Source organism: Drosophila elegans, unplaced genomic scaffold (genome assembly GCF_018152505.1).
Source record: "Drosophila elegans isolate 14027-0461.03 unplaced genomic scaffold, ASM1815250v1 contig_814, whole genome shotgun sequence".
In the NCBI taxonomy this organism is placed as follows: domain Eukaryota; kingdom Metazoa; phylum Arthropoda; class Insecta; order Diptera; family Drosophilidae; genus Drosophila; species Drosophila elegans.
The window spans coordinates 2,171,290-2,198,100 of NW_024546167.1; the positions used below are offsets into that span (position 1 = coordinate 2,171,290).

At 39.6% G+C, this 26,811-nt stretch overlaps 4 protein-coding genes across 5 annotated transcripts; 2 read left to right on the top strand and 2 right to left on the bottom strand.

The window, feature by feature from the left end:
• Positions 1–2,309: 2,309 nt before the first annotated feature.
• LOC108141754 lies at positions 2,310–2,869 on the top strand. The gene has a single exon (XM_017265250.2). It carries the CDS (start codon positions 2,399–2,401, stop codon positions 2,795–2,797), a length of 399 nt encoding a protein of 132 aa, XP_017120739.1. The 5' UTR covers positions 2,310–2,398; the 3' UTR covers positions 2,798–2,869.
• Positions 2,870–4,001: 1,132 nt separating this feature from the next.
• LOC108141761 (isoinhibitor K) lies at positions 4,002–4,811 on the bottom strand. Of its 2 annotated transcripts, XM_017265257.2 has the most exons (3): positions 4,715–4,811; positions 4,327–4,657; positions 4,002–4,264 (listed from the first exon to the last, which is right to left on the bottom strand). In XM_017265257.2, exons 2-3 carry the CDS (start codon positions 4,394–4,396, stop codon positions 4,095–4,097), a joined length of 240 nt encoding a protein of 79 aa, XP_017120746.1. In that variant the 5' UTR covers positions 4,397–4,657; positions 4,715–4,811; the 3' UTR covers positions 4,002–4,094. The 2 variants fall into 2 exon arrangements, with proteins under 2 accessions (XP_017120746.1, XP_017120745.1); XM_017265256.1 differs by lacking the exon at positions 4,002–4,264 and having other exon boundaries at positions 4,417–4,657; positions 4,715–4,805.
• A 1,100-nt stretch (positions 4,812–5,911) lies between these two features.
• LOC108141771 (kunitz-type serine protease inhibitor HNTX-03141017-like) lies at positions 5,912–6,305 on the bottom strand. Its single transcript, XM_017265269.1, has 2 exons — positions 6,199–6,305; positions 5,912–6,143 (listed from the first exon to the last, which is right to left on the bottom strand). The coding sequence occupies exons 1-2, from the start codon at positions 6,269–6,271 to the stop codon at positions 5,932–5,934; spliced, it is 285 nt and encodes a 94-aa protein (XP_017120758.1). The 5' UTR covers positions 6,272–6,305; the 3' UTR covers positions 5,912–5,931.
• Positions 6,306–24,912: 18,607 nt separating this feature from the next.
• Positions 24,913–25,696, top strand: LOC108141745. Its single transcript, XM_017265239.2, has one exon. It carries the CDS (start codon positions 25,010–25,012, stop codon positions 25,622–25,624), a length of 615 nt encoding a protein of 204 aa, XP_017120728.1. The 5' UTR covers positions 24,913–25,009; the 3' UTR covers positions 25,625–25,696.
• The last annotated feature ends 1,115 nt before the right edge of the window (positions 25,697–26,811 follow it).

Sequence of the window (26,811 nt, forward strand, 5' to 3'; positions counted from 1 at the left end):
TTACATGGAATATTAAACCCGTCTACAGGCCCGCAGGAACCAATGCTTTCGTTTTCTTATTTTTTGATGCAAATGTCAACAATTAATTTGGAGGCAAAATATGCGCAGTCTCAGAGAAAAATAAATAAACGAGAATAAACAGAGCTTCAGTATAAAAGTTGGCGAAGAAAATTCTTAGCGGCAAAGTAAACAACAGGGGAAAAGGTGGAAAAATGTAGGAGCAGTCTCGGCAATTAAAGTTGAGATTGCAGAGGCGGATCCCAATCCAGATGAGCAGGTGGCGACCGGGAGACGGCGGAATCTAAGGCCTCCACTCTGAGGGAGCAGGTGGCATAATGAAGTCGATTGGAAGTTGAGTTCACTTGAGCTGGAATAATTTGTTTTAATGTTTATGTTGGCGCCCCAGGCACTTGCAAAGTAGCTAGAAAATTAACGATGGCATTATTATGTTTGCTAGTAAATATGAAATTCAAAAGCTAAAATGCATGCCTCGTTACACATGGCGAATAAACATAATTTAAAATATTATTGTTCCGTATGAAAAGAGCTTTAAGAGCAGGGAGATAATGGAGAGTCCTTTGGGCCCCTTCATGTTTGGGGTTCGACTTAAGGTCCGGAGCTGAATAATTTATGAGTCCTTCATCTTTACAACTTTAAACTTTGATCGAAGCCTAAGTAATTGAACTGCATCATTGGCCGTCATGTCCGTTCATCGGTGTTGTCTGCTCCATTCAACAAGCCGCTTTAATGGCAGTCCGGAGCATTTCTTTTTCATCTCGCTTTCATTTACATGTCCTGTGAAGCATTCCGAACTTTTCCTCGACTCCTCTAGTATCTGTCAGATGTCTTTGATTGATTTGTTGGGCAATTTGCCACCGTCTGTTGTTCGTTGGATTGTGCACAAAGTTGTGTATGCTAGTGTCTTCGCTCCCAGTCCACTGAAATCACTTTTCTTCCACATTCATGCATGATTTATGTTTGAGCATATAAAGCTGCCACTGACGTAGTTGGGGGAATAAACTTGGGCAACAAGCTGGGGAAGCAATCTCGAACCTGCTTTTCCATTAAGACGCCCTTTTGAACTGGGTCTCTGGCTGGAGTGTCTGACGCGAATCTAGGGTTAAATCAATCAATGACTTAATGGCTTATTGTGAATATATTCTCACATTTCCATATATTTTTTCTTACGGCCAATTTATCAAGTGTCAGTCCTCGCGTTAATTAGATTAATAAATTACTCACTAACTATATAAATATGTAAAGGCCTGATAATTATTTAATTCTGACATAGGAAAACATAAAGAGAGAAATGATTTGCAAGGTAGGGAAAAAAAATGTAAAGACCATTTAGTACTTTACTTTGTAATATTGATTTAATAACCTCAATTTTTAAATGTTTTAAAGTTTGCCCTTTTTTTATAATCAGTAAAGACATGGAAAACCAAAAAGTTGTAAAAGTTTGATGATCAGTCCACCTGTTCCAAGGAAACAGGATATGTATCTGCAAATAGATGGTTCGTTATTATGGCCATCTGCACCATGAGTCGTATGCGCAATAAAAGTACTAATTAATTCTGGCTGGCAGTCTCGGCCTCTGCAGTTTATGGCAGACAATTGACTGAACACAGCCCAGCTAATTGATGGCAGGCGACATTTTCCCCTAACCCCTAAGCCTTCTTGCCTGGCTAGCATTGTTTTACTTTTCCCACTTTGCTTATGTGTGGACAAACAAAGTCAAGGCAACCGAGTACTGATTGATTGCGTTTCTGCTTCTGTGGCTAAAAGGCTTTCACTTAATGGATCAATAGGCTTCTCTTTAGTTGGCTGACATGCTCGTGTACACTCACTCATCGCATTTTTCTCCCATTTGTTATAAGGTAAATACGGTTAATAGAATTAAATTGGTTTCTCACATTGCATCTAATGCACTTCCCCTTTTCCGTTATGTGGTTGAGGCCCACGTCTAAATGCATTGGCTTGCATACAAGTCAATACGTAGTAAATTTAAATCAACTGTAGTGGCTTGCCATTTTTGGGGAAAGAAAGAAGAAACGCTTTATTCGAGTGCTCCTACTCTTAGATGCATCTTTACCATCTTTAGAATTGGATTAAGATAAACGATGTTTTTCCAAGCGACTGCAGCTATGCAGCTTTTTTCTTTTAAGTGATTAAAGACAGCGGAAGCGAAATAAAAATCGGAAATCACTACGTAGTATGAAGTAAAATTGTTAATTGCTGTTGGCTTAAGTAGGCTGTGGCTCAGGGGAAAATAACGTCATTTGACTTTTGCCAGCACAAAGCCCATTCAGCTACACGATAAAACACGATAAACATCAAATACAATTTCTTTAAAAAGTTCTCGTTTTTAAAGTGATATTCAGCCAGTCGGGGAATTAAGATGCTCATCCCAGAAGTGGACATGTGGAATGTGTCCAAGAGTAGTCGTATACACCGTCTGACAATCTTTAAATGCGACAAACCTGGTCTAAAAGTTCTGGACTACGCCTCAGTGCGGGGAGTTGATGCTTTTTACTTGGACTGCCAGGACTACAGGGATCACTTCAAAGACCCTTATAACAGGGTACACAAGCCAGCGAGATTCAGGTCGTTTGGCAATTGCGGCAAGAACTTGGATCCCGACGTTCATCTCCTTGCCATGCCGCCCTTGTGGGGTGTCGATCGCCAGCCCATCGTCTACCCGATCGACTACCAATCCGATATGGCACTAGGTAGAAGGGACTGCGATCACATCAAGGCATATTGCTCTCCAACCGAGAGCCTGAGCTTCAAGCGATAGTGTTTGTCCAACCTCTGAATTTTCACTGTTACTATATGGTTTAAATACAGTGTTCAGCATTGCAAAACGTAAGGTAAAGTTTTTCTAAAAATAAAGATGGGGTGTTTATATGTTTTTTTTATTTTTAATTGCATAAATGAGGGAATCTCCTCTGAAGTTAATTTTCAAAATACAATTTTAAATTTTATCGATGCTGCTGAGTCATAAAACTACCACAGAAATTATAAGGTTCGGGGCAACAAAATAGGAAAGTATACCATTGCAGTTTTCCTACTTTCTCTATAAAAAAAAACCTAATTTTATAAATGCTCAATTTGGAAAACGAATGTTAAGTATTTTACAGTGCCATCATTTTGTTGCATACGTATATAAAGACTGTGTATGGCGGCTATTCAAAATTGCTTTTATTGTTCTACGAACGCCTGCCAGTCTGAGCCTGTCAATCTGTCACCATCTCCCTGGCTTTGGCTCTGTTGTTTTCCGTCAGTTGGGATGCACTCTTCACCCGCTTGCTGGCGTGCAAATTGCTAATGAATTTTATTCCCCTGCACACACACACATTCGCACACAACGCCGGGCAAAACGGGAAACGGAAAGGAAAAGCGGGCAAAGCGGGAAAAAGGAAAACATGGCGACAGCTCTGGTAACATGTGATGTAAGCGACAAGTGAACTTTGTCTGTTGTCGGAAAATCTAATAACCGACAGCCAGCAAACACACAATAACACAGTTTGCAGCTTCTGTTTTGCCTGGTTTTAATTTGTGTTGGGCCCTGCATACTAAGTGGGGTCAACCGCAGCGGTATTGAAGGCTAGCAGCTTCGAACTGATTGAATTGCGAGGGCGGGTCTGGGCGTGGTGGTTTCAGTTGATCCGACACGACCATGGCGAAATGGCCGCCCATCCCGCTCATCTGATTAAGCATACGCCATGTGTGCGAGCCCATGAAAAATACACCGAATGCATTTTAGTGGCAAATCGCCGGGTGCCAGATTTGCAGCCTATTATCACACTCCCCTTCCAGTGGCAAGGCCAACTATATATAATGTTATTTTTGCCAACTCAATTTCCATCAGCATAAATCAAAACCCGTCTGCAGTTCATTTGCATAGCGCTCGTCTCCCCGAAAATAGCCACGAAAAATTGTTGAAAAATCTATTTCAACTTTGCAGACAAATAATATTTTCGGCCAGAGTGCAAAGCGTCAGAAACTTTACGGCAGCTGAAAACTTTTATTTTGTGAAATTCATCAGACGACCGACCCCAGTGGGCATTAAATGTTATTATTAAATTTGATCCCTAGCTCAGGCACTGCTCTCTGCAGTCCGACTCCAGTTCGAATATATTCTTTGTGCCCAGACAACCGCCGTAGGTAAAGGACTCGCACTCCTGCCGCTCCTTGATGAAGCGCCACATTTGGAACGAGGCCTTGCAGGGTCCAGTTTGACTTGGTTCATCATTGCATTTCTCTGGGAAATGGATGTGGATGTTAACCGACGTTAATCTGACTTTTTACCACACACCAACTTACGCGCATTGAAGGACCAGACCACTACCACACACAAAATCAGACCAATAATAGTCCCACACTTAAATTTCATTTTAGATTCTTTTCGAATTTTCCCTAAGTTTTTGATTATTTCGGCAGGGCAAAGGTGGGGATTCCGGTTAGACAGCACTCTTTACCTCACCTAGACCCATGCACTGAGCCTCGCAATCCTCCCCGTTATCAAAAATATTCTCCGTGTGGTTGCAGCCGCCCCAGTGGAACATAATGCACTCCTTAAGGCTGCTGGAGTAAAACCATTTAATTTTGTAGTTCTTACATGATCCAGTCACCGTAGGCCTCTTCTCACACTTTTCTTGGGTTATGCTTGTGAATTAGAAATGCATTTGAGTTGAGCTTAGATTTTTCTCACCCCTTTGAGCGCTCGAAAGTACCATATACAGCATTACGATCATAATGGAAAGCCAAACAACTTGTTGAACCATTTTGCTCTGACCAATGGGTATTGGATACTGGTTTGCCAAAATGTCATTACTGTAAAGTTGCCAAATACTCCCTATTTGGGCGAAACTAAATGCAAATAATCTGTAATTTCAAGGCTAATATTAAATTGAAGAGGCAGAAATAGGATGGAATACTCTTACGCCACTTTTAATGTATCGTTACAGGGGAAAAACACGAATAAGCTTATTACATTACTTTAGGAAGTTTTATATATTAGAATTGGATATTTTCTTTTTATCTTTAAGTATAACAAATTTTAAAATACGAATTTTGACAAGCCGTAAATAAAATTAAATAAATACAAACATCAGATACTTAAAGAGGAGGACTGCAAATATATAATTTCACTTGATGTGCCAGACTAATTTATTTTATTCCATGATAATAGTGCTAGATGTCACAAGAACGTAAAGAAATTAAATGTATTGAGAATGATATACCGTTTTTCAGAATTAATGCAGTGTTATTTAGGGTCTTATGTTAAACAATTAAATTAAAATCGTTTGAGAAACCCCTTAGATTTTATCATTTTCTTTATACGGAAATTGTTTTAATCAATGCATGCTGCCTCGCAGTCATGAATATTACGAAAATAGTTTTCTGTTGGAAAGCATCCACCGAAAATAATCTTTTCACATTGCTCGTTCCTAAAGACCCACCTGCGAAAACGGGCCGTACAAACGCCGCGTTTGGTTGGAGGAGCGTCACATTTCTCTAAAAAATAACAAACTTGATTTCAGCCCTAACACTAAAATGATGTATTCAATTTCATACCCTTCTCGTAGGCAATGGTAAGAGTGCAAAATAACACGAGCGCTAAAGGTGTAAGTGTTAATTTTAAATTCATGTTATATAGTCTTATTCTGAATGTTGCCAAGCACTGAGAATCACTACAGTTTTGTTCATGGTAAATAAACATTATTAATAAATCAGATGATCGAATCGAAGTGTGACTAAACTTATTGTCATTTCCATGCAGTATTGTAATTTTTCAGATCTTTGTGAATAAAAATTAAACATTAATCAAAAAATTAAAAATTAAATTAATCAGGTAGAAAAAAATTTGTGGTATCTGATGACGATTCTGTTACCATATGCAATTCCGTTTTAATGTCCTACAAGACTTTATGTTACATTTTTATTTTGATTAATGACTTTTGGTTTAACATTTTTTGGCTTTTTGCAAGCTGCTACGCATTCTTCTCTTGATTCAAATAAGTTGGCTGTGGCATCACACCCGCCATATAACAATCTCTGACATATTTTTCCTTTAAAGACCCACTTGCGAAACAAGGCCCTGCATCGTCCTGGCACGCTTGGAGGAGCATCGCACCTTACTGCAAATAACAAATATTACCGAAAAATATGATTTTTTTAAAGTTGTAAAAGTACCTTCATCGTAGGCCATGGTCGTGGTGGAAAGTGTCACGAGAGCCAAGAAAATTAAAACGATTTTGGGATCCATTTTTTACCGTCTATTTCTTATAATTAGTTTAGAGCTTCTGAGAACTTCAAATGTCTATTTAGGGCTTCAGTTTGAATAATCGAGTTGATATGGTACAATAAAAACATTAATGAACAATTCGAGGGATGATTTCGTAGAATTAAAGTATAACTAAACCAATGCTATGCCTTGATAGGGCATTATACAATTTGTATTAGATTATTGGGAATAATTGACTTTTAATTTAATGCATTTTTAAGAGTAACAGTCTAGGTAGATGATTAATAGTATAAAAAGATCAAAGCGCTGAACTATCGTCGAATTGAAATGACACGTAAACAATTTTTATGCCCTGGCAGGAGGCTATAAAATTTGCATCGTAAAGCATTAGCATTCTATTAAAATAATCAAATTGTAATATTGTCGCTTAAAAAGGCATTGTGGAATTTTATAGGGTTCTAGGGTATTAGTCAATCTACCAGTTTAACCAGCTCCTAAAACATCTATTGAATTTGTATGTATATGAACGCATAAATATATAAATGTCAATATTATAACGTCTTATTGAACTCTGAGCTTCTGAGTATCTATACTTATCTATTTCAGAAGTCACTTCAAGAATCAATACATTTTGTTTTCAATTTTAAACAAACGAAAAACTTGAAAGGCATTAAAGCTTGTGGGAAAAAGAACTTAGCTTACAATATAAATAAATATGACATATTGTATTGAGTACATCATTTTGGATTGGTACACAGGAATTATGTTTTTATAGAATGAAAATATATTTAAAATACCAAAAGCTGCAGGGACAGACGAAATTGCGCTTGGTCCTTTTGGCACTGGAAAATTCACTGGCATTTAACCACCAACACTCGGCACCTAACCACATTCACCGAAACGTTGACCCAACAGCAGGCCTACCCAATTCCACTTAACTGGGGCTTTATTGATTCGCTATTATGTTTTTTTCATTTCGGCGGCCGAAACTGATTTTTAATGCCCTCAAAAATCCATTTTGTTTGGCCTTAATGGCCAACCAGCGGGGCATATTCGCAATTTGTATGTCCATGTTCATTAGGCGCGACTCCATTTTCACTGGTCACTGCGGTCAGCTTGGATTGGACTGTACTTTGGCGGGGTAACACTGAGTTCGGTTGGCACATACTAAATTTAGCGTACTGAACATTTTTGTATATCTTTTTTCTGCTTTATAAAATCGACAGCATGTAATTAAAGAATATTTCCCAAGTTGCAGAATTGTGTTTTAGTCATTAGCTTACAAATAACTCCTTACTTGTATTTTGTTAATACAAAGTATACAAATTTCAAATGAATATGAAATGAATATTGTCAGTTAACAATTTATACTGGTATTGTTATTGATTTATTTCACAGGTTGACGGCTCCCGAATCACAACAGGCGCTGCAAAATTGGGGCTTCGATAAGCTTGCCAATGGCATTGGATTTCAATTCGAACACGTACTCAAACCCGAAAAAAACGAACGATGGGGACATTTTGGAGTGGGAGAGAGTTATTTATATGGGGATGTAGTCGAGTTGGCTGTTCTTCCAATAAGCCATTGATACGTTAATGTGTGTCCTGGCCCCTCGCCACTCCCTGCTTTATGTGTATGTGTGGTTTCGTGTGCATGTGCAAGTGTGTTTGTGTCAGCTTAAGTTGGCTTTTTGAAGGATTTGTAGGAGTGAGCGCTGCGCCATGTTTATTTCCCGGTGAGAGTAGCAGGATTGCATTTATGAGTGTATTACGTATACGCCCAGTTGGCTGGAGGGGTTTTTTCTTGTTTTATGGCAGTGACAAAGCCAAAAACAGTTATTTATTCATTTGTTATGGAAATCAATAGCAGTCCATATATCTTAACAATTAGCAGGACAAGAATGGGGTAGTCACTGGAGGCCATTAAATTAGGAATTTCCAAAATTAATGTTTAACATTATTTGTAATTATCTCAATACCGAAAGACCCCTTTCAATTCAATTTCACAACTACACTGAGCTCATTAATTAAACAGTCAGAGTTCATATAATTTCCAAATAATCAGAAACTATAAAGCGAAAACTTTAACCGCAAAAACCATTGTTGTGCCTTTTGTAATACGATATGCTTGTCAAGACCAAGACCAAGACCCCTATCAATAACCATACCCCTAGAAATACATTTAGTTCATTAAGTTGACAAAGACGTACGCATACATGTATGCGTCCCACCCAAATTCAAATCTATTGACAATGTAATTAATGGAACCCCAAAACATTTCGGGGCCAAAGTGCAAACATCAGCAACAGGAGCATCTATTTCGGCTGTCGATAAACAAGGCAATGTGTGTTGTGTACTCTCGGCCTGTTGTCTCTATGTAAATAGGCAATCGTGACACGCCCCCAGCTCCTCGATTCACCGTCGCAATTTCTACTTGCTTTCTAAGCGCAATGTTTATTAGGAATGCTAAAACGGAACACAAACAAGAACCAAACAAATATTTGTATTTGACATTTTAGACAAATGCGCGACACAGCTGGGGCAAACCTGCTACCCCCTCCCTTTTCGATTTTACCCCGAGCCAAATCCCCAGAGAGGTGTCACCAGTTGGATCAATCAAATCAGCCAATGAGCCATATGGAACCCGGCGCCCACATTTGTGCGGCATCGGATTTCAGCAAAACTGTCAGAGTAAAATCCACATGAAAAGGACCTTTGTTCCCTGTGGTGCCAGCATCCTGACGTGTTTCTGTGTGCATAATGAGTGAAGCCCCAGCCACATGCAAATGTGATTAATTACAGGTGCCGGCAATGAGAGAGGTAAACCCAACGGTATACCAGGAATATGATATTGGCACTGCTATTGGCGTAAATCAATATATTGCTATACATATTGAGCAAAACCCTACCACAACGTAAACAAGAAGCGACAGGGTAACCACAACAAATCGACATCAACTTTTTAGTCCAAAGAAAACTCTTCAAGTCTTATACTTTTCTGTCTTGCAGCCAGGCAAAATCAAAAGACAAAAGTTTTTCAAAAACCGCGGCGCTCGAAACTTCTTCAACTTTGGCCGCAGAATGAAAAACAGCAGCAACCACAACAAGGAGCCACATTAACGGCAGCCAAGCGAAATGACAACAGCAATCGACGCTCATAAAGTTCAGAAAGTTATGTTGTTATATTATACTGATATCGGTTGTTGGTTAAGGCTCCCCCTCCACTTTCGAACCACTTCGGCCATCCTCATTCATAGGAAAAAGTTTTATGTTTCGTTTCGAGAATTGATGTTGAGGGCTGTCAGCCGGGGGCGAAGGCCATTGACTGCGGTTTTTAAAGTCAAAGCCAGCGAAAGGGAAAATGCTTCCCAAGTTGACAATGGAAATGGGATAAGAATCGAAAAGGAACGCTGAGTTACACAGGTGTTTCCATTGTAAAATAATGTCATTACCGCTTCTTGGAAATTATTGCGGATAAAAAGTTAACAGGAAAAGGTGGAAAAGATAGGAGAAAGGGACAACAGGTGAAATATGCACAATTTATCTCTAAGTTATGCAGAAAGTTAAAATAATCTTCTCCGGAAGATAAGTAATTCAACATTACAAAATTGTATACAACAATTAATGCTCTCCGATTAAAATTGACTAATTGAACTTCAAACTCAAATGGTTTGTTAAAATGTCTGATTAATTGTAAGGATTTCCTTTATTCCTCTCATTTTTGGAATGTTTTCTCATTGCCAAGTTAAATAATTCTCAACTTATATTGTAAGCTATAAAAGTCTGAACGACAATAAGAAATGATAAATGGGAAATGTATTGAGCAGTTAATACCATAATACGGGCAACTCAAAAATATTTCAATATTGGGTAATACGAAAAGCTTGGATATTGCCATTCCTGTTCAGTTTTCATTAACCACAACTAACACTCGGAACTAGGGCCATAAATATTTCACATATCGTTGCTGTTCGCCAGCAATTATATTGCCGCACTGCAAATATCGAGGCAAGTGAAGCGTGAGCAAAAACGAAAGCGAAAACGAAAAATTGAACGGAACCCTGGAAGACGGGAAAATCATTTTCAATTTCATTTATGAAAGCAAATAAATTTTTCAATTGGTTTTATTTTGCCATTTTTACCCTAACCCTCTCGCTTTCAACCGCCCAATCTCCTTTCACTTTCGTTTTGAGCCTGGCAAACAAATAGAAATTCCGAAAGGCCGAAAGCAGACAAAATCAACTTCTTATAAAGCTGCTTTCGTCGAGGGAATCCTTTTTACTTTCCGTATGCTCCCCCCTCGCCATTGCCCCAAAATAAAAGCCTGCTCAGTGTTCGGCCCACGTAAAGGCCGTAAAACGGGGCGTGGCCAAGGTGTTTACTTGCCCGCCCACCTTATTCCTGCCAGAGACATTTAATAAGCAGCCTAAGCGAAGGCTCAACGCCGAGACTTTCGCTAGGAACATCGACTTGTGGCCTGTGCATATTTCATACCTCAACGCCCACTTATACCCGAAAACTACGGTTTAGGTCTGTCGTTTTTTGGGACAGAATTTAAAGACACGCACGACTTGGCCTGGTCGAAAGTAGCCACTGCTGTTCTGGCCGTGGTAAGAGAGAGCAACAAGCTAACAGCTTTCTGCACATAGCTTTCAAAGGTATGTTTCCGGTTCAATTCTTGCAGTACATTTTTTCAGACACTAAACTAAATAAATTCCTGAAATTATAGAAATTTTAAAGTTTATTTAAAATTATTTATTTTTTGTATTCACTTCATAAACATGCTTTATTCAACTTAATCACTTGTTCACAGGGTAAGAACAAAGTTATTTTTATTAATTTGTTTTCAATTCAGTGTTTGTTTTCATTGATTATATTAACAAGAAATATTTAGATATAATTAAATATCACAATGAAGAAAAATTGCTTAGAAGGGGTATCTTTTAGCCGCATATTGCTAATATAACTCTAACCGTGTGTGCTGAATTCGAAATTAGTTTCGCTCGGATGCGAAATTATGGCGCCTCACCATTCATTTTCCCCCACTAAGTTTTATCGACAAACGAATTTCCTTCTGCGAACTGCTTGGCTCAATCTTTCTTTCTGCCGTTCCTTTGCGTTTGATGCGCGCGGGCTTTCAATATAAAATAAAAATATTTCATTTTGTATTAGCTCGACAGAGTGAAGAAGACAATGAGTCAACGGAGAAAACGAAGAAAACGTAGAAAATCGAAGCCGAACTCCGGGCGCTTGCAGGTTAAATAAGGCACAAAGAATGTGTGCACAAATTGGCTGTCCATTTGCGTTTCCTTTGTTCATAATTAGATTTCCGTTTCTCTAACTCTAAACAATTTCCCATTTTCGCAACTTTTTCATTGCTGCCCAAGGCGATCCCCATTTAATTGGCTGTCTAATGCTCGTGTTGTTTCTCGTTCTGTTTGCTCGAAAGTTCGCCAATGGAATTTCGAGTAATAATTTACCAACAATTTAAATGCGTCCTAAGGGCGCCAGCAGGCAGGACCCTTGACTTTTGCCATTTTAAGGTGGACACGAAAATGTTGCTTGAGCTCTTCATTGTGTTTTACGTTAAAGGGATATATTTCAATCCGCTAAACCCGTGATGTGATCATTAAAACCAAATGAAATTCATGAGACGGCCTCAACATTGAAATTATTGCCCAAGATTAATTTTTTCTTGGGACTGCAGCCTGATGTCAAAACTTTTTCAGAAAGAAAAAGAAAGCAAATAGCAAAAGACCGCCAAACATTTTCTAATTGCCCTCCAAGGAGTCTCTGGTGTCCCCAAGGATCTGGTGATTAACATAAAAAATGATTTGCAACAAATTAAAAATTGCCCAGCCGGGAGGCGTTCACATCGAAAGTCGCTACAGACAAATGAAAAATGGTAGAAAATCTCTAAGCGTTTAATTAGGAACATTTTTCAGTGCATTGATAGAGGAAAAACAAATGGAGACACAGGATGCAACTGGAAACTGGCGCCAGCGGAAAACGGAATACAAATGCCCAGTTTATGTCCATTCCAAGTTGGCTTCACTGTAGCCAGAACTTTACAATCTTGGCAGGACTTTCCTAATTGTTCCTCCGAGCAGCTCGGCCACTTCACTTCACCCCTCCTCGACCACCTCCTGCTGCTGTCAATAATTAGAGCTGGGAATTTTCTCCGTTTCCTTGGGTTTTCCCAAATAGATTCCGGTCTCCAGGCTGGCACGCGGATTACTCGGAACGTGGCCGCTAAGCGCCTCTAATGCCACTCTGCCGTCTGGAATGGGCAAAAAGGAAGCAGGCTCACTTCCGGCTGGTTGGAGTGTTGGTTGGTCCTTTGTTCTGCAGTCCAGCCACTCCACCAGTTAGCAGTTGCTGGCCATTTCTTTTCATTATTTGCCGGCATTAGTGTTGACTTATGTTGCTGCCCATTGACTTCGCACACGCCAGCCATCTTTCCTCCTAGATAAATAATGGAAATCTCAAAACATATTTATTGAATTAAATTGTTTTCGCGTACCTTAACTATTTGGGCCATCAGAGTCATAGGTCATATTGATTGCTAACCATTTCGAATTTATTTATATTTTTATTTAATAAGCTTGAAATGAATTCATTGTTTTGCAAAAATCCAATTAGTGCCCATTTTCATTGAACTTTGTAAAGCAGGAAATACTAATGCCAAACCAGTTCGGTTGAAGTGAACTCCTTTTAATTATATGACCCATTATCATACTAATTGCATTTCCAACATCATAAATAATAATTAAATTCAAGGTATAATTTATTGAAAAATCTCTTGACTGTAAATCGCATAAATTAAAGCATAACAATTGACAGCCAGAGCAAAACGTGAAACAATAGCAAGATTCCATAAATTACCTTTCAGATGGCAATCTATTCCGGAACTCTCGATTCGAGTTAATTAAAATTAATGGAAAGGTAAAATCAAGGTTATGAATTAAGGATACAAAATCCTTTAATTTACAGTACAATTAATGAGACGTGTTGAAAAATAAATAAAGCCATTTTCATTAGAAGCCATTATATATAAGTGGAAAAAAATTAACTAATAATATGGTAATGTTTTCAAACAATAAGAACAAAAGAAGAAACCAAATTATGTGTGAGTAAAGAGCAATTCTAATAAGTTTATGTATGCCACACACTCGCTCACGCAATAATTGCGCCAACTTAAATGGATGTGGCAGAAAAATCTTGGAAATTGCCACACATAATTATGTAAATGAGTTTTCCACCCCAACTCCGTCCGATTGGCGGCACCGAATGGGGTTGGGTGCTGTAAAGACACATTTTAATTACCAAGAAAATGTAAATTAACCAACAAGAGACAGCAAACAGACAAACAGGAAGCAGCGACATGCCGCGGCTAACAGCAAAAGGCCATAAAACCCAAATCTCATACGCAGGATACGTGTGTGTGTGTGTGTGTGTGTGTCTGTTTTCGTGTCCCTGTGTGTGAAAGTTTGTCGCTCCCTGCAAATGGCTGCGCATCTGTGATAACTTTACCCCCAAAACCCCCTCCCCGTACCGAACTCCACCCACGGCATATCCCAACCATGAAAGGGACACAAAAAAAAGCATTTATGATAATAAAAATGAAATTTAAAGCGTATTTAGGGATGTACGGTCACGGCCCGAACTAAGCAGCTTTAATGCATCTGTTCCCCGTCACTCGACTGCCATAATTATGGAAAAATATATGGGTGTTTCATGGGAGTGTGTGGTGTGAGCTGGAAGCCGACACACTCACAGCTTTACACGCCCCATTAGAACTTTGACAGTTTGACAATTTCAGATATCCAAACTTTTTCCTTATATCTTTTTTGCCTACCCAATCGATTGACTTTCAACTTTTTTCATGTGTCATGTGAGAGTGAATTGAAGTTTAATTGAATGTTTTAATTGACATTAAGGTATGAGGTTTGCACATTCTATCTATTGCCTTATAGTAAAAATAACTTTAGGATGTTATGGTAAATTATTATATTAATAAAACAAAACATTTTAATATATTTTTTTAATTTGGTGGTATTTAAAATTATTGAAGCAATAAACTTAATCCTTAAATAAAATCAACTATAAAAGCAATTATAAAGTTATTACATTTAAAATTTAATAAAACATTTGGTGCCAAATTAACTTGTTAGACAAGCCACACGAATATTTTTCTGAACATATTTATTTCCAATTGCTGTAGTTTTATTTATCTGAAACCATTGTTTCCGATTCCAATTGCAAATAGTTAAGTGCTTCCTCTGTTCCGTTCGCCAAAGAATAAACCACTAGCCGCTAAATAATTGAATTCAATTCAATTAACAGTGCAACTTCGGTGGCAGAAGCGGAGCTTAACAGAAACAATTAAATAATATAAACTAAAACCGTTTAAGTCATTAAATCAGTTCACAGCAATGCAGGGTGAAAGGGGGCAACAACTACTGGCCAACGAACGAACAAAGTGGGCCAACGAAGCACTTTTATCAGCGTGAAAATTGTAAAAATATGCAAAATAGTCAGCTGAAAAAACTGCATCGTACTTAGGGGAAAAGTTTAGGGAAAAAGGAGAAAAAAGAACGCTTGCACTAGGGAAATTTGTTTTGCGTACAATATCATGGCAGCTGTATAGATATTTGTGTCACACCACGCTTGACTAATGAGTGGAAAATTAGTTAAACATAAAACTTAATTGGTCAGCTGGGTGGAGGGCAAAATGCCATCCAATTTGGCCGGCTCAAGGGTCAAGCTGTCAAGTGAAAAGCGAACCCAAATCCTTAGCCATACGTTTCGTTCGATGTCAAAGGACCGACCCCCAAACCCTTTCACCAGCCAGCCAACAGCTGTGGGAACATCCTGTGTGGGACTCGACATAACAATAACCATTTTCGGCTCACACAACCAAAAGCACAGAGAGTCGGGACTTTGTACGCTTATGCTGCATGCCGGGGCATAGATAATGTATACGCAGTGTGGTACGGAAGACAGAGGGATTGGGACTCGTACTCAGTACCACTGGTATGTCAATCAACAACTGTGCAACTTGTTCGGTTCTGTTGTCCTTGCGCTGCCCGAACTTCGAGGTGTGCTGAGCGGCAAACGGGAAATTGAGTTTGCAGTCAAAAAAAAAAAAAAAAATGGAGAAGGAAAGAAAAGCGTTATGCCTTGGGCGCCCTTAAAGTTGTATCACTGGGCAAGAGCACCATCCCAATTCGCTTTCCTCCGAATTATTTTGTTGTTTTATTTTTCCCCTGCGTCACGCATCTCTGGCAATTGGCAGGCACACAAAAATCAATTGATAACAGGTGGCGTTGGCACAGGAAACGACCTGGCTTTCCCCTTTTCCCTTTCCCCTTTGCAAGGAAAGAGTCAACGGCCAACCTGAGACAGGCATAAAAATCGTTATGAAAACACATAAAAATTTAAAAACTCTCCCGGTCCTTCAGCCCGTGCGTGTGTGTGTGTGTATATGTTGCTTTCGTATGGAAATGCTCGGCGCGGCGTCACTTGTGTGTTGATATTAAGCTAAAAGGGCCATTAGCTATAAAAATACTTAAGATGGAAATATGCGCAATGCCGCGGGGCATTCGAGTGGCAGAAAGAACATAACACGGAAAGCAAAAGTCGCATCCAGAAGAGGAAAAAAGGGAGAGAAGCGGAAGGGGAAAGGGAAGGGAAGCCAAACGACTCGGCAAACTGTCACCGAAGTTGTCAACAGCAGAGGCTGTGAGATTGGATTGCCAGTGTCTGCAACACCGCCAGGTAAATACAGCCAAAGGAAAGTGAAATATGCATATATCTTAGCTAAAGAACATGCCCATTTCTATCTGGAAATGGCGTTAAGATCCTGCTAACACTGCGTATGCGTAATATATGGGAAAAGGCTTATTAACGGCCCTGTCAAAGCAAGATGCAATGGGTCACAATTTACCAGTTAAGGACCGAGGTTTCCCATCACATCAATTAGATGTCAAAAGCATTTATTTTCCTCCCCATTACTTGAAAGTAGTGTCTGTGGTCAGGCCAAATACGTAATTGCAACTTCGTGGCAAACCAAACACTTATGAACGACTGGCAAGGACGAAAACAATTTAAATGTTAAATACATTTATGCTAATTTGAGCGCAGTCCAAAATCGCTAAATTGCCTTCAATTGCGCGTATTTAAGGACGTTCAATTTACTTTCCCAGCCCCGACTCTGTTTTGCCCAAAAATGGTATAGTCAGCCTTAGCGAATCCGCGGGTTCCGCGGCAGCGTTTTCATTTAAACTTTTCACATAGCCTTTAATAACTTCGCATAGTTTAAAAGCCGGGTCATTTCAACATTCTGGCTGTTGGTGCAGGTTCTGTTTGTGAGGGTCCCACATGTTTGCATTACCCCAGCCCAATTCAGTCTGTCCAGAACAAGGAAGCTTTTTCCGAATGCAGCTTCTGAGTGAAAAGTGACTTTTCCGAGGTGAGCATGCGCCTTGGGTAAAGGAAAAATAAATTTAAAGAGCTGCTGAGCAGCAGGAGTTGGACTAACTCCAATTTTTGTTTCCTGCTTACACTGCCAAACAAATTTGTATTTATTTTGACATAAATTCACATTTTATCTGATCGGTTGCAAGACAAGTTCGGTCATAACTTTGTATGTTTATGTTAACGATGAGACAAAATATTAAAACCGCACAAGCAGATATCCACTTTAAATCTTCTTCAAAATTTTAAATTTGTGGCCCACTCTTCTTGTCTAAAAATGTTATATTGTTTGTATTGAGAATAGCTAGTAACCAGTGATTATGTTTTATTGGTATTATATTTCCGAGTTAGATAAAAGTGGTTTATTACTTTACTTAAATGATCAAATAGCGATTTTACACATGGCTTAAGAGATAGTCTTATTAACTTCAAACGAATTAAATATTTTAGTTGCGTTTGTAATTACCTATTACCAATTACCTTAACAAATGACACTATCGACTCCCTTAACACAATTTGTTCTTCTAAATCACTTGATTGACCATTAGACCCATCAAACCAGCATTAAGGTAAAACTCACTGAAAGCGCCAGCAAACTGGCAATCAATTTGGAAATTCCGGGGCATTAAATGCTGGCTAGATAAGCTCCGATGCACTTCCCAAGTCTCCTCCTGACCACAAACACACTGTGATGTCCGCAATTAACAGAGTTTAATCAGGGTAAGCCCGTTTACCTGGGGCACAAATGATTCACTAATTGTCATTACCTGGCCAACGGCTCCCGAGACTGGATGCAGTGTGGTCCCGTCCGGACCAGTCATTTCTGTTTTGTTTTGTTTTGTTCAGTTCAGGTGAGTCATTAAAAGGAAAAGCAAACTTAATGCCTGACTAATGCCCGAGCAGGAAAGTCGGAGGAGAAACAGGAATAAGAGCAGTCACGGTGGCTGTGTCGAGCAAATAACCAACAAGCGGCGTCATAATGATAACAACGTGGAGTGCGTCCACAGCTGCAGGTGCTCTTTCAGTTACACTTAAAAAAAATACTATACTCACTGTGCTGAGGGAATAATATAAACCCAATGTGTTTATCTGCCAGCCAAGTATTCCTAAACCTAATCAGTTATTATCGGCTTGTTCACAATTTTAACAGCATGTTGTTATGCTAGTTTTTACTGAGGCAATAAGTAGCAGTCGAATAGGACTTAAGCAACTTATAAAACCATTAATAATGGCAGAAATTGCATCGCAGCCGGCATTTTAAGGGGGCAAATCGGATTTACGCACGCGATGCTGCAGGAAGCGAGTGTCCTGTCCGGCGATGTCCTGCCGGCACCTCTACTGCACGTCAGGTGCCCTCAAGCATGCGACTTGCTGCGTGCCGAAGTGTGCTCGTGTGTGGGGGGCTTGTTATCCTGGGCATTAAATTGTTTGTACATGCAACAGACAGGACAAGAAAACACGACACAAAGGAACAGGAGGCGGGATATAAGTCAGCCTATTTGCCTGATAACAATAACAAAAGCTCTAACAAGCCATGTGAATTCAGCAGGAGGAGGTGCTGCAAACTTGGTCTGGTGGATGATGGAGCTTCGATACTGAGTCTGGAGTTGCGCCAGAGCATTAAAGTAGCATTTGTGCATGGGGGATTATGAAGTTGTCGTATTTCCAAATCAATTCTTCTCTCACATTCAATACAAACTTTTGTTTTTCTTAGAAGCTAACAAATTTTAATCAGAGAATTAATATTAGTAGTCTTTAAGCTTCAGTGGATTTTTCCTTTCGTTCAGATTGTTCCAAGAAGGATTGGATTAATATCAACCAGAAGCTTTTAAAAGCATTTGTCAGCATTGTCAGTTCCCTAACACCTCAGCCAAACTTCTTCAATTAGCCACATCTAAAAGTGACACTTATAACACGCCCATTAACAATTTTTTCGTCTTATCCGGAGCTTTAAGTGTCCGCCACAGGAATTTGTATTGGCATGACAAATTATCTGCACTCCTTTGATGAAGCCACATCCCCGAGAACATTCCTCAAAAACGAAACAAGTTAGGGGGAGTTAACTCCGAAATCCAGGGTCTGCCAGGTACTAACACTACCATTTATGGAGGTGTGCTCTTAGTTGAGATTCGTCGGAGCGTGAAATATTTTATTGCCGATATAAATCTTGTTTATGCTCGGAAAGAATGAGAATAAAACTTGGCCAGAGGCAAGGATGCCAGACCATGCCTCGCCCATTTCTTCACCCATTGCGCTCACTCACTTGGCTGATGTTTTTATCGGCAAAACCGAAACCAAAAAATTCGATTTAACTTAATCGAATTTGAGGCCCCGTAGAGTGTGATTCAATTCTTGGCTTGCCTAGACACTTTTTCCCAATATGTCGCCATTGTCAGACAAGTAGGTCGGCGGACCAGGGAAAAGGGCAAAATGCGGGGACGAACTCAACTGGTAGGGAGCAGTATGGCAGAGGCAATAACAGTGCAAAATTGAAAAGTAAATGTGAAAATCGTGTTTTAAATGCTTTCAACGTCGGGCCACTGAGACGGCAAAACACTTTCGACACTTTGGCATTTATCAAGCTTGGATCCAGCTGACAAAACAATTTTAAATTTGTTGCCTCGGCAAAGTCAAACTAATTGAAATGTTTGCCTAGGTCAAAGTAACACATTGGGACAGGATATCTCAGAAGTCCGTAAGTGAAAGTTTTGTTTGTCATTAAGAACGGATAAGAGGACTCAAAAGCCGTAGAAAGTTGAAAATTCTCAAGAACTCTTTTTATTTACTTTATTGTGGAGTGCAATCAAGATATGATTCTTCTAAATTAAGAATAAAATAATAAGGAAAATAATGAAAAATATATTGAGCGTGGTTTGTGGTTTACATGTAGTTAAAAAGTGGTTACTAGAAATAAAAATGTAAACCTTTTTTTTAATTATAAAATAAATAATATCTTAGCTTTAAGTTAACAAAATCTTTGTTTAGTTGGACAAATAAACAGATAGTAAGGCGGATCGAGCTAAAAGTATACTTATCCTAATAAATTGGTGAAAATTACTAATCCTGAACATAAGCTACCCTGCATCTGTTGCGTGAATTAATTTCGCTAATGCTTTAAATTAAGTCAGCTAAAGACCGCGACTAGCCAGCTTGAGCTGCGCTCATTAGGAGTCGCTCGACCGCAGGACAGATGGAAATGAAGTCCTTTTCCCTTCGTTGCTTTTTCCTGCCCTTTCCGCGGTGTCATTTGCTGCTCATGAGCGTGTTGAAACTGCGTTGAAATGCAAATGTCGCAGGCCATGAGGCAGCCCGCTTTTTCCGCTTCTACGCTTTTCCTCCTCTAATCCAGTGCCAGTGCTTGCAGCAAATGGAAATGCTTATAAATTATGCAAGGTGTTTTTTGTTTGTGGGAGGGAGGACATCTGGCGGACAGCAGACACTGCCATTGTGTTCATCCTTCATTTGGCAGGACTTGCTGCACTTCTGGGGAAATTGGGGGCTTGGAGGGGGCTGGGCTTGTCGTGTTGATTCTGGCAGTGTTGTTGTTCTCCTAATAGCTGCGAGCATTGACTTTTGTTTGTGCTTGTGTTTGTGTTTGTGGCTCGTCACCAAACAGGACTAAGGCTGGCTTTGGCAGGGACTCAAAAGTCGGGAGGTGGCGGGGCAGCTGACAAAGAGTTGTCAGATTTGCATCACAAAGCAAGTATCCTGCGGCTGGGTTTTGGCAGCTGGCCGTTAACAGTGCTTAAAGCTATAGTGACCCATTTTAAAGCATATTGCATATTAAGTAAACCCTAGCGGGCGTTACTTTCCCAAATTCTTAAACCCCATTGACTTTCAGCATTTCAATTAATGCAAATGTCAGCGTCCTAAAAGATTGTTGTTCACTTGCGCGAACAGCTGCATTGCGCCTAAGTGCACTCCGAGAAAAGGTTTTTAATCTTCATGATTTTAAAGTGCGGTTGCATTTGTTAACGTCGGACAAATCGTAATAACTTTAATCTTTCACTCAAAAAGCTATGGTAATAACTTTTTAATATTTTATGTAAAACCACACCTTTAAAATCTACAGAATAATAAATCCATGCCTGTTTTAAATTCTTAAAAGCGGGTTACAAAAACAGGTGTGTTTTTCATCTCGAAATGTGTTTTTTCCCTGCGTGCAGTGCCTGCGACAATTAGCGTGATTTTCAACGGCTGATGGAGCCAGGATAGGGTTTCGTTGTGAAATGCAAATCAAGCGAGGCCTGCGCCAAAACGACATACAAACAAACCGCCAACTGCCGCAGTGCCAGTCGCAGTCTGTCCGCATTTCGAATGCCATAGAGTTTCAACGAATTCAATTTGCCTCCTGGGAGATGAAAAGGGGGGTGAAGGAGCGGAGATCACGGCGGTCTGGAAGCGGAACTGATGGCACTGCTCTTGACAAGTCGCTCCGCCAGCGTCACGTAAAAAGGCCCGGACTGAGCTCCTCTTCCTGGTTCCTTTTTGGCGCCTGACACGTGTGCAACATGCAACTTATGACAGATAACTTTGTTGCTGCCGCTGCGTATTTTCAAAGGGTATGTGGAGGATATAAGACCAAGGCAATAGGCCAAATTATACATCTTCAATAAGAGTCCAATACAAACAATCAACAAATATTTGAAGAATTTCAAATCAAGAATAGATTTCAATGGACCTTTTGTTCTTATAAGAGAGTTTCGTTAAGCATTTGTATAATTTCATATACAAAATTTGACTGTGATCTGATCGAACAATTAAAGTAGTTTGCATTTTTAAGCTAAATAAATCCTTTTAAAGGGCATCTACACTATTTTATTCGAACGCGTTGTCGGTAAAAACGGCGGGAATGCATGAAGTCTGAAAATGATACGTTTCAGGTAGCTGTAGAAAACTTTTCATGGCTAAAACTTTTACGCGCACGATTTGACAAGTCAAGCTAGTTGTTGCTGCTGGCTTCTTCATCCGAAGTTGGTTGCCACACGCTTTCCACCTCACGTGCACTTCCACACCCACTTCCCCTGTCAGGCTCACACAATGCATTTGGTTATCAAGGTAGACCTAAAAACCAATAGTTTCGGGGTTCGCCAAGCTTCCTATTTGCCACACATTAAACACTTTTAAGAGCTTTCGTGATTGTTCAGTGGCTAGGGTAAAATGATCAAAGGGTTTTAAACATAAGTTAAGCAATATATATATAAACGTATTATAACTTAAAAAAAAACTGTATTTTTATCCACAAAATAACCATTTAACATCTAATCTACCCCTGTTATTTACTATGCCAGGTTTTCGGTAATTTACACGTAAATCTGGATAAAAAGTTTTTATTTTAATTTTATCACTTAAATTTATCCGAAACTAACCTCTTTTGTTGACTCAGCTGATCTTCGAAAAGCTTAGAGACGTGAGAATTTGAAAAATTAAAAGTTTAAGCGTTAGCCAAACTTTTGTGCATCCACTTTGGATTAAGGAATCATGGCTAAAATGTATAGAATGCTTCTGTGCTTCCTATGCGGCATTTTAATGTCAGAGCCACGTTAAATCTGCTTGCCCCCTGTCTTAATTAGCCTGCGTGTGGGTAGTGAGTGTGAAAAGTGCATTAAAGATTCACGTGCGAAGTTGTATAAAATTTTAAGTGCATGACTTGGCCGCATGTCTGCTCCCAACTGCTCCTGGCTTCCTGCCGCAAACCAAGGGATAGATGGAGCGGACAGGGCGCGGAAGTGCAAATTATTTTCCGCAGACATTTTGCAGTTGCTCACGCTTAATTACCGCCACTGTTGCAGTCATTACATCTTCCTGAACTGATTTATAATTTAATTGAAAAATAAGTGCTTCCTTTGTGGCCATTTTTTTCGGGGATACACCAGCAATGCTGCTGGAATCGTTCAGAACGAATGCAAATTTTAATTAATTATTCATTTGCGTTAATCACCAGCAGGTACCCAGCCCATAGCTAAAATTGTTGGCATTTTGGAATGACTAGTGTAAATATTTATGCAAATACCACTCCGTGTGGGCGAATTAAAAACTGTTTGCTTTCCGAAGTCCCTGAGTCCCTGAGGAAGTGGCACCCAACCCGATCAAATGCCAAGCGCACAGTTCTGATTGATTTTTCTACACGACTGCTTTCAATTACTGTCCCCTATCTGCCCTTTTCACACTTCCATCTTCATCACTATCCCTCTAAATGAACATATCCTTGAATTTCAGCCCCAAATACAATAACCAAAGTCATGCTGTGACACCTACAGTCATGCTGGATCCTGACCCAGGCCAAACTTGTTGCATTTCAAATCAACTGTGATTCCAACACAAAAATTGCGAACAGCATCCGTCTCGCGCTTTCTCTCGATTTCTGTGCCCCAAAAACTGTCAGTGACACTTACAAATTGGATTTTCGACACCGATAACAAGACCTAAAGGACACATCATTACCGCGTGCTGGCATAAAATCGCTTAAAAAGATATCCCAAATAAATAATGTCGCATGTAAATAACAACAAATCAATTTTTAAATAGACAAGATGAACCCAAACACACACCAGCGAGCACAGGACCCAATTCCTGACAACAGCGAACCCTCTTCATTTGTGGGCTTAATGTGTGTGAATGCTTTCGAACAGTGGTATTACGACTACATAGATCTAATTTATTTTGACAATTTCAAAAATATTACTTGTAACAAATATGTTGAAAATAAATATATTTTCGGCAGATAGCGCCATTAATTTCATTTTTGAAAGAAACAATATAACATAGTTGAAAGCATAATCTATTGAGCCAAAAACATACATAAAGACATATCTGATCAAATATGTTTCACTTTATTTTTTTAATTTCCTTATAAGGTTTAGCAATAAAATGATTTGTAAAGTACGATCCAATGCCACAACATTTTTAAGGCATAGGTTATCTCCATGAAAAATAAATAGCCACAAATGTGACAAATATCATACCTAAAGCTTAATTATAGCCATCTAACTGCGGTTGCACCACTGTGCCTCAGTCTGCGGCCAAAAGGTCTTTGTCCCTGTCAGATCCAGGCACTTTCACTTAGCCGATGCCAATGGCTTTGATAGATTCAAGTTCACAGTGGGCCGCCAGGTAGCCATTCATCTGCCACCCGCCCCCGAAACCACTCCCCCAAAGTCGGAGACGGAGGATGCCAGCTGACTTCTGGGACGAAGGCGATGGGGAGCTGTGTAGCTGGGCTGTTCATGCGGTTCATTGACATCGGAGCCACGAGGGGAGCTGGGCGATGTTGCCTATTTAATTTTGATTAATTGCGGTAAATGTTATGTTAATTTGCTGGCACTTTTTTGGCTGACTGCCCGGGCTGTCTGTCGACCGATTTTAGATAAGCGGGTAACGTGAGACTATTAGTGGGCGGGTCGGTAAACTAATTTTCGACCTAAGCCTGTCACACATTGTGTTTGATTGGGCCTGCGTGCATGTGCGCCGATTTGTATGGGCTGACAAACACTAATTAATTGCAATGAGCTGCGCTGTGAAGGGGTTTCCCTTGTTGATTGAAGTATGCTAATTACCCAGAGACTGTCAATCATATTGGAGCAAGTGGGTAAATCTCCACATAAAAGTAATTAAACATTTCGTAAGCTTAACGTTTTGCACTTAAGTTGATTAAAAGTTTTTAATAAAAACTAGATAGAGTGGTTATCAATAGCAGGAGTTTTATATTGTTATGGTGGTACTATCCTGTACTCCACAGATCTATTTTAATGTTCTATAAATTTGTGTTGGACACATTAGAACAACTTTAAGAGTGAGAAATAAAAGTATATTACTTCAAAGATGTCAAAAACGAATAAATTGCTAACCAAACTAATACCAAGTCCAAAGTTAGTTTTTAGACAAGACCATTAGGTTTCTTACCTTAATATCTAAATATATTGTTTTTAAAGCATGTTAATATTGTATATACATAATACACACTATATAATATTTTGCATGGTTCTTATGTTGTTTAGAGAATATTATAATAAGGGTCTTGTATGGTAAAGTGAATGCTAATTTGAAAGGTCCGATATACCAATAAATTAAATTTATATGTGAAGTTCTTCTCTATACAGTAAGAAATAAAAAAAAAAGCATATAACAAATGTTCGTGTACTTTTCTGGTTGCCAAATCATTGGGGTTTCTATAAATTACTATAAAAAACACGTTGTAAACTGAAATGTAGGTCCAAGCCATAATAATATTTGACAAGTATACTTTTTTCTACAAATCACTGGATAAACTGTAAGCTGGAAAATGGAAAAACTGGCAGTGGGACTGGCGGGCTTTCTTCAACTAATGGGCTGCTTCTTGTTCTTGGCCCAGCCGGAGGATCGATGCTCGCCGGCTCCTGATCTGGCCAGCTACCTCTTCCTGGGGGCCACGTTGTGCTTCCTGTGGGATGTCTCCATCTACCCTCTCCGGTTCACGCACATGGCCCACTTTTGGCAGCTCCTGGTGGAGAGTGTGGCCGCCATTTTCCTGGCGGAAGTGGGCACCGTCATCATTTGGTGCAGCCTTGAAAGATTACTATTCAACCTTACGGATTTGCTCCTGACCTCCATTTACGCCAGCTGCGGTCCCTCGCCTCATCAATATTGGCTTTCGGGACTAATCACCAGCTTGGCCAGCGGCTCGGTGTTGTGGTACGTCCTTGAGGCCACCGACGGCAGATACTACTTGAAGACGTCTATCCGAAATCTGAGTAAATCCATACGGGGCTGCTGGCGAATGTTGCGCTGCTATTTCAGCATGAATCTAAGAGACCAACGTCGAGCATTGAAGGTATGCCAATTGGCTAGGAAAACGGCTTGTCGAAAGCAGCCAACTCGCAGATGTCGAGCGAAAGAAAATGAAGACTGCCTGACCTAGTAAACATTGCTAGTCCAGTTTTTTCCTTTGTCAATTTTGTCTGTCCAGTAAATATTCCTCATGTCCTCTTTAGGAAACATTTCTCTGCTGTGTGGTAATCTACAGCAATAACTCATTTTGTGGGCAAGGACACGAAAGCAAAAGAAATGGTATTTCTCTAGTTTTTGGCCATTTTAAATGTCAAAGTGGGTCACCAATGTGTCTGAGAGCTTAAGAATAGTAGACATCTGGTGAAGATCCAAAATATCCAAAATTTAAGAATGGGCTCATATACCTTTGTAGTTATAGGCCAACTTGGCTAGTGGTATTTTTCCAAAATAGTCAACTGTTTTTTATAAGATTAATTTTAAAAAATTTAAAAACAAAAAACCCAAATGGAACCAGTAATGCACAAACGAAATAAATGCATTATATTCTAAAAAGCTAACATTTATTTTCCTTTTATATTGAAATCGCAAAATTATACTTACATTTGCGGCAGGCGAAAGACCTATTAACAAGAATCTTTTGCCAAAATACTATCATACTTCACAAAAATGCCGTCTTTCAAAATCTTCATAATAATAAATGAAATCCATTAAATTTGAAGCTATAACACTTGTAATGCGAACATTGTGTTGATGAAAAGTTCAAGAACAAAAAAAAAAAAACAGAATAAGATGTCCCGATTACTCATCGAAAGAAACATTTCTCATACGCCCCGTCGGCCACACCCACTAGCCATAACAAACAGTCGCACAATTCGAAAACACACCCAAATACACACAAAAAGGCAGCTGAAAATGAATAAAAATGGGCGTGTCAGACGAGTTGCAGACAATCAGAGAACACATTTGAGGATTGCCATGCATTTCTAGGCAGCAATCGCCGCCATATGCTTGCTTTGATTACTTCTTCTGGCTTTTATCGCAGCTCTCCATCCTCCCCATCCTCAAATGTTCCTGCCATTTCCCCGAAAAAGAGGAAAAGCAGACAGGGTAGGCGAAGAAATTGTATTTCATTTCCAAGAGCCTGAGAGCAAAGACGGAACCGGATATGCGACATTTTATCAAGTCAGGCATAAATCAGCAGCTTATGCTGGATTCCAGCGCTGGAAGTTGTGAGTGGGTGAGCCCATATACTCGCTTTAACTCGTGGTTTCACTTACTTCTGTTGCTCCTGCATGTTTCAAACTGACAAATAATTTA

What these genes read in the sequence shown, in the direction of transcription:
- LOC108141761 (XM_017265256.1), bottom strand. Translation starts at nt 4,787, where the DNA reads ATGGTTCAACAAGTTGTTTGGCTTTCCATTATGATCGTAATGCTGTAT. An exon ending in ACTTTCGAGCGCTCAAAGGG is followed by an intron (nt 4,658 to 4,714) that starts GTGAGAAAAATC and finishes GCATAACCCAAG; the next exon opens with AAAAGTGTGAGAAGAGGCCT.
- LOC108141771 (XM_017265269.1), bottom strand. Translation starts at nt 6,271, where the DNA reads ATGGATCCCAAAATCGTTTTAATTTTCTTGGCTCTCGTGACACTTTCC. An exon ending in GACCATGGCCTACGATGAAG is followed by an intron (nt 6,144 to 6,198) that starts GTACTTTTACAA and finishes TGTTATTTGCAG; the next exon opens with TAAGGTGCGATGCTCCTCCA.
- LOC108141754 (XM_017265250.2), top strand. Translation starts at nt 2,399, where the DNA reads ATGCTCATCCCAGAAGTGGACATGTGGAATGTGTCCAAGAGTAGTCGT.
- LOC108141745 (XM_017265239.2), top strand. Translation starts at nt 25,010, where the DNA reads ATGGAAAAACTGGCAGTGGGACTGGCGGGCTTTCTTCAACTAATGGGC.